The sequence below is a fragment of the Rattus rattus genome, chromosome 15, assembly GCF_011064425.1.
Source record: "Rattus rattus isolate New Zealand chromosome 15, Rrattus_CSIRO_v1, whole genome shotgun sequence".
Classification (NCBI taxonomy): domain Eukaryota; kingdom Metazoa; phylum Chordata; class Mammalia; order Rodentia; family Muridae; genus Rattus; species Rattus rattus.
In genome coordinates, this window is record NC_046168.1 from 77,819,227 (window position 1) to 77,833,647 (window position 14,421).

Here is a 14,421-nt window from a genome sequence, read left to right on the forward strand (position 1 = left end):
TCTAAATTTACTCGGGAGTCTGGCTTGTCCTGTCTACTTCTTTCCCTAGCTCCCACACGAGCTGTTCTTTATATTGTAATTCTTGGTACCACACCAAAATGTTTTTTACTTTTGTAGGTCATCTTCGGGTAATGTCTTTCAATGAGATAAAACATAATTTTCCTCAAACATTCGAATCCTTTCAAAGTGGTCCGCAAGGCCATCTAGCCCATCTCCTGTGTTTGGTTAGCTCATGAGCTAAGAATGATATTTACATTTTTAAATGGCTGAAAACATCACACAAGTGTCTCAAAACACATAAAAATCATATGAAATTCAAATTGCAGTGTCCATAAATAAAATTTTATTGGAACACAGCCATGCCCATTCATTTACATATTGTAGATGGCTGCCTTCCTGCCACAAGAGCAGAACTGAATAGTTGTGACAGAGACCATATGTGGTGCTCTCATTGCTTCACACTGCTGTTCAAAACATCGTAAATCTCAGTAATGACTATAATTCAAAGTACTTCAAGTGTCACACACATATTGTCAGACAGACATTTTTTATTACCAGTGCATATTCATCATGTAAAAAAAAAGGTAATCTTTAAGTATTGCACTTTTAAGGCACGATGGAATGTGAATTGTCCTACAATTACATGGCAAAGCATTGCGTTCATTATGAAATGATACTTTAGCTGTACTAAGAATGTATTTCGATTTACCAGAGGAAGATCTCATCACAATTTTCAGGGAAAGAAATGATTGGGACAATTATAAAACTAGAGCAGAGTATTTACACACACACACACACACGCACAGATTGAAGTGGCTCACTTGTTGTTAATGAAGGCTATACTGACTAGCTGGCTGAGGGATGGAGTTAACTGCATTTGACAGCGACAGCCAAAGGAAAGGAACCTGCTTGTGCCCACTGAGCGTTGCAAGGCTAAGTTGTGAAGACAACTATGGTCACCGATAATTGATTTAAAACAAGGTGATTGATTCTGACTAGTTTTCGTTGGCTTCTTTTAAGTCAATAGGTGTTAACCATATTGCCCGGTTTTTTAACCTAAGGAGCTGATTCTGGGATGGAAGTGACTCAACATTCTAAGAGTGTTTTCAATAAGGTTGAGGAAACACCAAGTCAGTACAACTTAATTGAAGTACACTGAGGTGTTCCAGTGGACAAGGCTGAAATATGTGAGCGTGGATGAGCTGTGGACAACTTGGCAAAGCTCAAGAATGTTGGCTGTTTATGACGGATACTTTATACTCAGCAGGCATTGTATGGAAGCGCTTGTTTTAAACTAGTCAAGAGCTAAGTATTACTAGATCTGTATATTCTGTCGGGAAGGAAAACCGAGTACAGTGACTTTCACACCAACATAGCCATTTGATAGCCCACGTTTGCAGTTCCCAAACTCAACCAGAAGCGGCTGTCTAAATTTCAATGTAAGTACAGATACATATATACCATAAACCCAAGCCAGCATGGCAGTGCAATCCAGGAGGGCATCTAACGGGTGTTAGGAGTGCTCCATCTACAGACTGTGTATTTAAAAGCAAATATCAAGAGTAAATCTGCTAGACGTCTACAAACTCTTTCCAAATGGCCACAAAGATTTGATAGCATGTATGTGTGAAGACACTTTTAGACCATCAACGAATAGGTAAATATTTATGATCTATTTCAAACCCCAGCTAAGTGAAGTAGCATCTCCGTAAAAAGAATCCAAAGCTTAACATTCACACACCTGTATTACAAACAACTCTACCTTAGTATTAATGTATTTTGAAGTTCATCAATATGTGTTTTTTTAAAAAATTGCACAAGTATATAAAAGCCTCAAATCTGCCTCTCAGCCCACAAAGCCTTAACTTTATCTTCCCCTCAAAAGTTTGCCAATTCCCTAGGCCAGAAATTTTGAATGATTTCCAATTACGAAAAACTACAGCCTAATACCTCTCAGCAAATGTTCGAACAAGAAGTATTTCATGCCTGACATGATCAGTCTACAATCCCAGTACTCGGAGCAGAGGGAAGATCTTGAGTTCAAGGCCAGCTTAGGCTACACACTGAGAACATGGCTCAAAATAAAATGAAAAAAAACATTTTCACATCCCAGCAATATTATCTTTTCTTTGGATATGATATATACATATCAAGTCAAACATTGTTAAATACAGTCATGCACTATGTTATCAGCACCTGAAGTTGCAGATGTAAAATCCTGAAAATAATGCTAAGTTTAAAAGCTTTATGCTGTGTTTTCTCAGGTTTCCCTGCTCAGTAGTTACTAACTCTCCTTGTGGTTACAGTATCTTTCCTCTCCATGTCTTACCCGTAAGTTCTTTTCACATCTAATGAGATAATACAAGATCAATGTCGGGTGGGCTAGGAAGTGTGCTGTGTCAGCGGTACCCAGGCACTACAAAATTTCATCACTGAGGTACAAAATTTCTAACAAAATACTAAAGAATTCAAGGATGTGTTTCAATCCCAACCGTGTCAGTAAGTAAATAAATATTACAAGTTCAAAGGTTAGTGCTTCTGACAAACTACTACTGACACACCATAACCAAAACTAAAACTAAAACTTAACAAAACCAAGCCAAAGCAACATAAAACAAATGCTGGGCCCATGAGACTGAATGGTAGGTTGAATACTAGCGCGTCTGCAGGTTTGCTTTGTCTGTCTTACTGTCTTCCCCAGACTACACTGTTCTCTAGTTACTCCCCTTCAAAACTTAACAAGTATTTCCTAATTCCAAGTGTCTTACCCAAACTCAACAGATACATCTGTGAGCCACTGGAGTCCCGCCCAAAATGTCACACAAAGACTAAGAGTGCATAATGTGTTGCATGTTACATTGTTTACTGAGCTGTAAATGTTTCTTAGGAGAGCCTAACCTAGCTTGCTTTTTTCTAAATCAGGTGATCGCATTACTATCATGCCCTCAATAACCATCTTCATTCAGATAACTTTTTTTAAAAAAAAAAGATTTATTTATTTTATTTATGATGGTTGCAAGCCACCATGTGGTTGCTGGGATTTGAACTCAGGACCTCTGGAAGAACAGTCAGTGCTCTTAACCACTGAGCCATCTCTCCAGCCCCCCATTCGGATAACTTTTACATTATATCTGAGTTTTAGACTCACATCCTGTACGTTTTTTATATGCATTTCACTGAATATATTAAATACATCTCCAACTTACCACATCCCATACTGAGCTTGGGGACTTTCTCATCTTTCCCCCTCTGATGTTCATGTCTAAATAAAATATGTCACTATCTTTTAAATTGTTCAAGTGAGATACCTGAGGCTAATTACATGTGATGTCTACACTTTGGTCTCTGAGGGCTGAAACTTAAATAATGAACCTATTTATTTGTTAAGTATCTTTCTTTTCCCTGCTGGTTAACAGCCTAGTCCAAATCATCGGCATTTCTCTATTTTTAAGCATTCCTAATGTATCTAGAGCTCCCATTCATATCAATTTTAAATCTACACACTTAAGTATGTGTGTAAAGGCGCATATGCATGCTGTTGTTTTGGGGTTTTTTCAAGCATTAGATCTGACCACTGTTAAATACCGTGATGTCCTTTTGTGTGCCATTTCTCAAGTGTTTTCTAAACATGGACCCCTGACTCGGGCCTGACCGTGAGGAGCACAGCAGCTGTGTTCCATTCCACAAAGATGGAAACGTGTTGAGCCTGAGAGACTGCTGTTTTCACCTGGTTATCAAGAGCGTACCATCCAAATCTCACACTGCTGACCCTCACTCGACGCTCACACCGCCAGTAAACTCGGTAAGGGGAAAGTAGAGCCATGAGATGGCACAAGAGAAAGGCGGATGCAGGCTTTGACACCAAGATTACTTACCAGAAGCTGGTTTTAGCACTGGGTTTTAAGATTAAGAGAAATATTGCTTCTTATTGCTTGATTTGGGTTACCGTTTGCTGTTGAAAAGTTTACTATACAAATACAGTGAGAGTCTGGAATTCACTCTAAAATCAGACTGCTTTCTCTACATAAAAGCTGTTGATTACGTGTCATCATTAGAACATTCTCCTGACTCTGTGTGTACATGTGTTGTGTGTCGTTACATACACACTGTGCTGGAGGGTTTCATGTTACTTGACACATGCTAAAGTCATGTGACAGGAGGGAACCTCAGTTAAGAAAACACCTGAGATCTGGTTGTAGACAAGCCTCTAAGGCATTTTCTCAGTCACTATAGGAGAGGGCCCAGCCCATTGTGACCATCCCTGGGCTAGTGGGCTGGGTTTTATAATAAGTCAGGCTGAACAAACCACAGGGAGCCAGTAAGCAACACTAACCAGCACTCCTCCATGGCCTCCGCATCAGCTCCTACCTCCAGGTCAATGCCCTGCTACTGTTCTGACTTCCTTCTATGAAGAACAATGCTGTGGACGTGTAAACCAAATAAACCGCATTGTTTATCCTCCACAGGTTTCACTGAAGCGAAAGAAACCTTAAGATACACACAGAACCCAGAAGGACATTTATCACTTTCCACATCCACCTGAGGCAAGGTCTCTCAATGAACCTGGAACTAGATGGGAAGCCAGCACTCCCCAGTGACCCTCCAGTGACTTTAGGGCACAATGCTGGAGTAAAAGGTGCATGCATCATTACACTGGCTTTTTACAGAGGTTCCTGGGACTTGAACTTACAACCCTCACACATGCATGGAAAGCACTCTTACGTGCTTAGTCATCTCCCTAGTCTATTCTTTTATGCTGTTTCAAAGTCTCTGGTGCTCAACACACATACTAGTCAGAGACTAAATGGTTCTGCTTGCCTTATTTTGCCTACAGTATCCTTCAGTAACAAGACTCCATTAACACCATTTGGTAAAATGCTTAAAGGACCTACCATAATGAGAAGTCAAATTACTATTGCAAATATATTTATGTTCCTCATCTAAAATGACTTTATTCACTTAAAATTAATTAACAGTGAACTTTCATGAATAGCATGACTGCTTTCAAAACAGAAATTAAATCATTGTTTATTCCCTTAAGTTATTAGAAGACAGCTTTAACTAATTGCTCTATTAAGTAACTCAAAAAAAAATTAAAAAATGAAAACAAAGCAAGCTTAGCTCCTTCCTGCTATGTGCTCCTTACGACTGTGCTCCAATGGAGCAGAGAGAAACAAAGTGACAAAAGCAGCTTCCTTCTGCTCTCAGAGTAAGTAGTAAACCAACGGAAGTTAATTTCCAAAGCTCTGTGCAGCACTGAATAACATTAGTTCACTCATGGTTAGAGGAAAGGGGAAAGAGCGAGTTTAAAAAAACTACCTTTATTTATTTCTTTTTCAGTTACATACTTTTAAACAGGGCTGTGTTTCAGTATTCAGACATTCAGGCAATGTTGATTTCATTAGTGTTGACAGAAAAGAAGCATAAAAATGCAAAACATCGTTGGCTTAACCTGAACATACCTGCATTACCTATTACTGACCAGTCTGTGCCAAAGACTTATTCTCTGGCACTAAAATGGAGCACTTAAAAATATTGCTAAAAAGCAAATGTCTACACACTGGCCTTTGCAGCAAATAAGGGTATTCATACTTTAAAATATTTAAGTCCATAATTGGATTAATATACACACCTTCTTATGTATAAGGAGTTCAGATCATATAAACACTGTACAGTCCAAAAAACCCTACTGAGAATAAAACTAAATAGGTTTATGATAAGAAATACAGATATCGCATGTATTTACAAATATCATAGACACACAAATTTGGTCAAATACTGTAAAGAAGTGGTTTCACATTATAAATGGCCAGAATATCCATCTACCTTGCTCAAAGCAAACAAAATAAAACTCAGTATTTAACTCCTGCAGTTCAGATATCATGACAGTGTACAAATAGAATGGAAACTGTTGATCAGATTATACAGCGAAGGTTTTCTCAGTTGAGTGTAGGTCTTCGAAATCAAGAAGAAAGATAAACAACGTCCTGATCTGGGATGTTCATGTGGGTGCCCAATTTATCAAAGCAACACATTGAACTTTTGGCTAATAAGAAAAATAAATTACAAAATACAATTAAATACCTGTAAATTCAATAATGAAGTAAAAAAATGTGGATTCCTTTCCTTTAATACATATTTTAAATGTTACCTTGAGACAAACAAAAAAATAAATAAGCACACCTGAAGGCTCACACGTAAGACAGAGGAGAGAGAGCGTGGCAGGAGCGACAACTTCCTAAGTAAAGATGAGTGTGTGGTATGGTCAACAGCATCTTTCTAGCCAGTCTGTAACTCCCGACAACCCGGCTGACAGCATGAGACAAGAAGTATGCCTGTGTCCTTACGTCCTTACAAAGCAGGCTTGCGAAGTGGAATGGACTTGGCTAACAACAGAACTGTTACGCTGTTCATATGCAGGCACTGTGAAAGCTATGGAGGCAAAGCACCCTGCCCACCCTCTCTCCAGAATATTCTCCAATCATGGACATTGTGCTCAAGACAGGGAATTCCAGAGACCTAGCCAAGCTGAATACAAGAGACTCGTGTGCACAGAGGGCAGCAGAGTGGCCCAGTGTTTATTGCTGGGAGTATGATTCTTTTCTTTAATTGAAGAACAACATAACAGGCAGCCACCACTGTATGGCACGTCCTCGGGTTTCTGCTTCTGAGAGAAATGTGGCCATGAGCAGTAAGTAGGCTCTTAAGGGGCTCCAGCCTTACACACTGAAAAGAAGTTCACATTTTCATCCTTTCCTCAGTGTGTTTTTAAACTCTAACACACATTACTTCTCCAGTACTCAGTTCTTGCCATCTATCATATATTATCATCTGGAAGCAGAGTGACATTAAGCAAATATTCCTGGTGCTTCTTCTGCAGTTGCACCTCACACAGTGGCGCCACAGAAGCCGAGCTCATATTTCCAACACTGCCGACTTATTGACTGCCACAGTTTGCCAATCCCATAGTACTTTTTCCTCAGTACCTCTGGGCAGTGACTGTACCATGATTTCACAAAGAGAAGGCCAATATGATTCATGAATAACAGTACCATCGGTCATACTGAAATCAATGCAGATGTCACAAAACAGGAACCGTTCAAAAAAGTTGTTTTTAATATTTGGGCAACTGTTTTCTCTGCTTCAGTATCCAGTGGGAGGAAAATTCCTGTTTGATTATGCTTTTATAGAAGACATAAAGAAATCAAATTAGGTACAATTAATTGACATTTGGACACCTGTATTGTTTTCCTATGGAACTGTGTTCATCAATACACTTCATTGGTCCATTCCATTCAAGGATGGGCAAAGCACTCATGTTCTGACAAGATTTTAAAGCTTCCATAAAGTTAAATTAGGGGTGGGGGAATGAATGTAAGACAACCACAAAATGAAATATGAAAGTATGACATTTTTGTTTCAAGAGTGAGTCCTTGAAAATATATGTGGTCACTCTAGAGATGATTTTAATCACGAGACAGCATATGAACATGTAAGTAACTCCCCAGGCTCTGTCTGTGTCCAGTCATTTGTGACGCTGTATGGTTTTCCTTTTCCTTCGTTTGAAAAAGCAGCAGCACCTGCAGATGAAGGAAACATTCCGTCACTACAAACGCACCAAAGTTCCTCAAGGTCGAACTATCACAGCACTCGAGAAGGTGAGAGAATGCAACAGGCTCGTGCAGGAGAGACAGTGAACAACCAGCGAAGCGTGGGTATTAGTGACCTGTGGCAGTTCCCATGACAGTTCCTGTGACTATTCCTACCAGCATGCCTTCTGCGGACAGCAGGACATTCTGTGCAACACTAACGGGGCCAGTAAGTCCAAAGACTCTGCTCTAAGACCTGAAGTGCTGACTCTCCACTGACCTGCCTCATTTCCCTCAGGACAAGTAAGGGTCTCGGGGGCCCTGCCTGTATAGAGCTCACCTGTATAGTTTCTCCCTTTCTTTCTCTCTAGTAGTTATGGTTCCTAAAGCCACTGTTAGAGAAGAATAATGACCTTATTACTAGGGATTTTGTTTTAGTACAAATCAGTTTAGATTCTAAAACAAAACAAAAAAACCAACATCGTTCAAGTATATCCTACCATGTTTATGAAGCAGAAAGAGGAAACAGACTAAGTACAGCTAAGACTGGAACTTACTCTGCCCGTTTTTAGGACAGACTCTAAGACGGTGCGGACTGGCCTCAAGCTCACTCTGTAGCTGAGGATGACGAGGAACTCTTGAGCCATTTGCCTTTTTTTAAAAAATCATTTCAAGAGTCAAAGCCTAGTATAAGTTGTTCAATTCTGATCAAACTAATTTTATACTTAACCTTTAAAATCATAGAGCCAAGGCATGTCCATGTTGATATTCAAAAATTATGTATTGAAAACTTATTTTAAATATATAGTTTTTAAAAAACAAACTCAAACACTATTTAATCCTTGTCCTTTTTCCTAGGTTAAATGTATCTAGATACGACTTTATCTTACTGAGGTAACCGGAATAAACAGCAATGAGTGTGAGAGAGTGTGTGTGTGTGTGTGAATGGTGAAACACTTAGGGGCCTAAATCAGAGCCGCTGCCGTCAAGCAAGGGCTAAGTACAATGCATTGTTTCAGGAGTTTAAAAAACAGCCACATTTACTTTCAACTACACGGAACTAACACTTCCTCAAGTTTCAGATGTATAAACTATCAGAAAGAGAGACGTAAAAGGAATGTGCTTGGTGGGCAGAGCCCTGAGCCAATGCTCAGAGCCACTTCAGCTGGTCAGGAAGGAGAGACAAGAACGAGGCGGCTCAAGGGCACCCTCCAAAAAGAGTTCGGGTTCAGCCTGGACTGCGTGAGACCCTGTTTCAACTGGAGGGGGATAAAATATTATTCAAGTAAATCTGGACAACACCCACAGGGTAAAAGCTAAAATAAAAAAAATGTCATTTAAAAGAAATAGACCAAATATTTACAATATTAAAGACTCTAGTGATATTTCTGTGAAACTTCAGTGTTGTTTAATATAAAGGTCCTGCTAATGGTATTAAATATTCCTATCTATTATTATGTCATTTTAAGCTCCACAGTACATTCCTTCAAACCCTTTCTAAAGAACCACTTTAAACTATACCAGCCTTTCTGGAGGGAAAAGCAGTCAGCACAGGTCTTGATAAACAGGCTGCCAGCTTGTCTATGCTGCTGTGTTACACCGCTTTCTTTGGTTTTGCTTTTAGTTATGAAAGCGAAGCTCTTTTCATTTGTTAAATAACCTTTCTTGAATAAGGTGCCCAAGCATTTATTTGAAACTAAATACAGATTTAAAATGAATTCTAACTGCACAGGTCCTTTCAGTTCAAAAACAATGTAAATTTTAGAATAAATCCCACTAAATAGGATGACATACTGTTAAAGCAACTACCACCAGAGGGCAGCATTGATGCATGTTCTATAAATGCATCTGCCCACAAAGCAGTGCATTAAAGGAGCAAACTGAAATGCTAACCTCCTGCTAGTTGTAAAGATCAAAGTCACTTCAAAACCAGTTGATCCATAGTCTTGCTGATTAAGAAATTGTCATCTTATTATCTTGTCTAAGTACTCAATCTGAAACAGAGCTGCTCTCACGACACTGTCATTTCTGTGCACTTACTACTATGTTACAATGGTTGTTTGCCGTAGTCTACCCGACACTAACGAAGCTGTGCGATAGCTCACACAGAGCTAGCCCATCAAATGAGCAAAAGTTGCTACTTGTTTAGTACACACTGAAGGATATCCTCATCCACACAACTGAATCCCACAGTAGGCTCTACTTACAACTACAGGTCTGTTCTAAAGCTGGAGTTCTTATTCACGGGGCACGAATGAGTATATCAGTTCTACTATGAGGCCTTTCTGGAGAAAACTGATCTGGACCGCACGCTTTAGATGTTAATCAGTGAGTCTCGGCTTCGATAGTCACATCACACCTCCAATTCACTTCACTCTCTGCCCTCATCACTGAGAATTTCCTCTTCTCCAGCACACTTACTTCTGTCCATCTGAAGCATGTTTCCTGACTGGATCTGAGGGTCTTCCCTACCCCTTCTACAACGATTCTCCAGCATCGCCTTTGCTGAAGACTCTGCCTGCATCCAGTCTGTGCCACCCACTGAGGACTTCAGATGTCGGCTCTCCTGCCCTGGCTTAATGAGCACGGAGAAAAGCGCCTTTTATGACAACTGACTAAGAAGTATTTACCTTAAAATTAATACTTCATATGAAATTCCTTCTTCGGATTTCTCAGTTAGGCAAGAGCTATGTATGTAACGCCTTCATGTAGATACCTACAATCCTCCGTCTTCCTCTCTACCCACTTGCAATTACTCTGTCTAAGGAGATGCAACCGTCTCACCCTTCAAGCTGGCTTAGTTCAGGAAATTCTCACCTTGCCTGTATCACTGCTTTTAACAAAGTTTCCTCTTAGGCTGATCACACCTCTAATCCCATCAAGAAGATGAAAGAGCTCAAGCTTTGAACTAGAGAGACAGCCCCCTCTACCCCCAGCAAAAAAGCAGAATTCACAGTCTGAGTCTCTCTTGACAATCTGTCGAGTACAGCCATGCCCCTCTTGCTCATCAACTTCCTCACTGGTGCTTCACTGTTACCTACTGAGGCCACACAGCTCTTTAGTCCCCAAGCTGTTTCCATGATCCTCTTACTTCCTCTCTCAGGAAAAAGCAGGAGAGGGAGGCAACAGGGACCGAGGGGAAGCACTGATGTCCCACTATGTGCATACCACAGTCTTTTATCCCTTTATGAGCCCTTTGTTCTCTTCTACAGTGGTTGTGGTGGCTGAGGTAGAGCTCAGTGATAAGGCACCTGCTTTACATGTACAAAGCTCTAGATTGAACACCCCTACACAAACACACATGTACATGCACAAGCACACACAAAGCCTTACATATCTAGGACCCAAAACATCATCTAATGGTGTATGTAAGCTTTGAAATTATCTTCAATCAAAGATACAATATTTTCTCCAGTAAATATTAGAATACAATCTAGAAAAATTAGTTCTGCTCATATTCCCTAGTCTCAGAAGATATGAACAATGTGTTATAGAAATGCTAAAATTAATCTGATTAAAAGGCAAAAAAATGTATAAAGAGAGTTCTAACTGAGAGCTTTAATGAAAAGAAGTTCAGTGGGTTCTTGCAACCAACTAGAATAAAGTTTTCCTGAACCCATAGGTCACTATCTTTTAACAACTACTTTATTTGGCTATAATTCACACCTCATAAAATTTGTCCTCATGATGTGTACAAAGCAGAGATGAGTATTCACAGAATTGTATAAACATCACCACAACCTAACTTCAGAGCCTCTTCATTCCTTAAAGGAGCCCTGCTGTCTCTCAACAGTACCCCCCATTTTTTTCTGCCACAGACAACAACTACTGTAGTTTCTGTCCTTTCCTACCACCCTGTTCACAGTTCATGTAAGTGGAGCTATGTAATAGATGGCATTATTCTGTTCCTGTCACCTCTTTTTATGATAGAATTTGTTCCATGACTATGGTAAATTGCTTTAGAGAATGATTTAGTAATAATTTACTGTGGTTTCCTACTTTAATCACTGGGATCTAAAGGCCTAGTTTCCAATACATCGAGAGAGTCATCAATGATGTGAGAGATGTATCAGGAAGCTGAGAAGCAGATTAACAAGACTGTAGTAAAATATACAGTGTCAGGTTTAAATGGGGGTTGGGAAAAAAAAGGAGGTGACACAATCCTCCAGCAGTCCCATTATGATCTTCATTCTTGCTCTCCAAGGCTCTAAAGAAAAGCCGGAGTATCTGCACACACACCCAAAGACTTCACAACTAAGTGAACCATGTCATTCTTGAAAGCCGCATGTACAAAGCATTCTCTGATTATTCTCTACAGACTAGAAGCTTTACCTTGTATATACTAAGATCTACTAATGCAACTACAGTCTCTCCTGCTAGTTTGTGAATCAGAGATGTTGAAAACCTCAGCAGTGTTAACTACTGAATGAACATATAAAGTCAGTCTCTAAAAGGATGTGAACACAGTCAGCAGGTTTAACAATGCCCGTGGAGCAGTGCTGGAAGAAGTCTTGTTCTGTGAAGAGCACGAAAAGTTGAAGGACAAAGAGGTGTGGTACATGAGAGACCAACTCTGAGCCTCTCCACAGCTGCTCTTTTTCTCATTTCCCTATGGGATGGGTATTAATAGCAGCATTTTAGGGAAAGAAACAAGTCTAACAAAGTACCACCCAGAGGAGCGCAAGCACACAGCTAACCCAACCGCAACGGCATGTGCAGACTCACTACACTGCCACCTACAGAAGAACTGTCCTTAGCACTGTGTCTTACATGCACAAACATAAGCCATTACAGTTAGTTTTTCTATTTAATAACAAGCAAACTATTTTATTTAATAACTAGCAAACTAATTTTGTCTTAAATATACTAAATTTTGTCACACCAGCAATCAATTCTAAAATGAAACTGAAATGGATCACTTCTTGGTAAAAAGAAGTATCCTCAGCAGTTTCTCAGTTTTTTTAAGGATGCAGTAAAGGAAGATGACTGACAGGTTTTAAAACTGACTCATCTAAGGCTTTAGTTCACCACAGAACTGACTCAAAACCTGTACTGAGATTGAGGGAGGCATCTAAACACAGAATTCCACTTGAAGGCAAATATCAGAAAATATATAAAATTTAGTATCATTTCTCCCAGGAAGAATATTGTTAAGAACTATTAGAGGCCTTTTAACGTACTGGTTAGTAAATGAAATAAGATTTAGTGATGTGGTAGGGGGAAAGAATATGTATTCAGAAGTTGAAAATAGGAAAATATAAAGTTTAACTCAAAAACTCAGCCTTCTACTTAAAAAGTAACAAAACGTCCATGCTACAAAATGGATGGCAAGCAGAAGCAGGGTGGCATTCTCTGTGCAGCGAAGGAGCGCCCCAAACTATGTCACTTAGAGCGAAAAGCGGCAGCAGGCAAAACAGCTCCTCAACAAGTACTTCTTGCTCTCAAGAGCTAAGGTTACCGTTATCAATTCGTTTGGTTTTACCAATTGTAATCTCTAAATAAACTTTGGTTTGATTGTACTGAATGGCGTTAGATCTTGAAGTTAGTCAGTGGAGCTATGTCTGCCTGCCTGCACTCGAGAACTCACCACATGTTCAGTACTTTCTGGCAGCTACACAGAAAACAAAGGAAAGGGAGAGAGGGAGAGAGAGAAGTCATCAAACACAGCCATGATTAAACGATCACATTGTTTTCCCAAGCACCATTACTACAGGCTAGCTCCTAAAAACTAACCTTAAAGTAACATTAAACGCGCAGCGTCCTGCAAGGCCGAGGACTCACACTTACAGAAAAGCAGTGCTGCAGCGATGCCCATGCAATGTCCCTAACGACCAAAAGCTAGGCGTACTCTATTAATTTTACATAAAAATTTGAGCAGTTTCTAAATAACTATTTTTGTACTAAAAATGTATTTCCTAAAGTAGTACTATTTTCAATAGTTACTAAGATAATCAATTAAATCACTTCTTTTGTGTACTCTATTCCCTACAGGGGGGAAATATAGAATAATTGTATGTAACTATAAAGTTGAAACTTGCAAAGTTATGAGCCAAAAAAATTACTAAAATAAGCAAAAAAAAAAAAAAAAAACCCAAAATAAACGAACAAACAAACAAACAAAGCCATACTTGGTTTCATCCATCACTTCTACTTCCGTAGGGGCTGTAATGGGTGCATTTGACCGTCCCGCCGTGGGGTCATCCGTGTTTAGCTCTCCATTTGTAGAACTTACAACCTGGTTAATAAAGGGACAGGATATTTATATATCAAACACATATATACACACATAACCATATATACTTAGGAAAGATTAAGGCATTTAAGTTATAAAGTTAATATGAGGAACATAAAACAATTAGTGATCAAAGCCATTCAACATGTGCTTGTCTTTTCCATCTTCTGACTTCTATTTTCTGCTGCTTTCTAGAAAGTAACTCCGACCCGAGGTGTCCATAGTTACCCTTGTGCACGACCTTCTTTGCCACAGTGCACATGACCATCCCCCTTTAGTCTGTAACCTCTGAAACTTCCACCTCACACTGTCCGCTTTACGGAAGGAACAAGAGTACCATCCATTCACCTAGCTGCTTAGACACACATCCAATCTGTGAGGACATCCTGAGATATTCCCCCACATACACACCCTATCTAATCAGTTTCTTACTATCTCCACTGTGACTCCAGTGCAAAAACAGGACATCTCTCAAGAGCAAAAACCTGTCAACAAACAGCTATGTGCTTTGACTTGTATTGCAAATAAAATACATTATCCACACAGCAACCAGAGTACTCCTTTCCAGGTTTAAACTTAGCTGTGATAATTCCCTTCTGA

The 14,421-nt window shown here is 39.6% G+C and overlaps 1 protein-coding gene across 1 annotated transcript in view; it reads right to left on the reverse strand.

The window, feature by feature from the left end:
• Nucleotides 1–5,305: 5,305 nt before the first annotated feature.
• The window catches only part of Csnk1g3 (casein kinase 1 gamma 3), an 86,904-nt gene continuing 77,788 nt past the window's right edge, over nt 5,306–14,421 (reverse strand). Inside the window, 3 exon segments of the mRNA XM_032886156.1 lie at nt 5,306–7,580; nt 13,177–13,200; nt 13,718–13,824. Of these exon segments, the coding sequence (XP_032742047.1) occupies nt 7,526–7,580; nt 13,177–13,200; nt 13,718–13,824 (186 nt within the window). The 3' untranslated portion in view covers nt 5,306–7,525.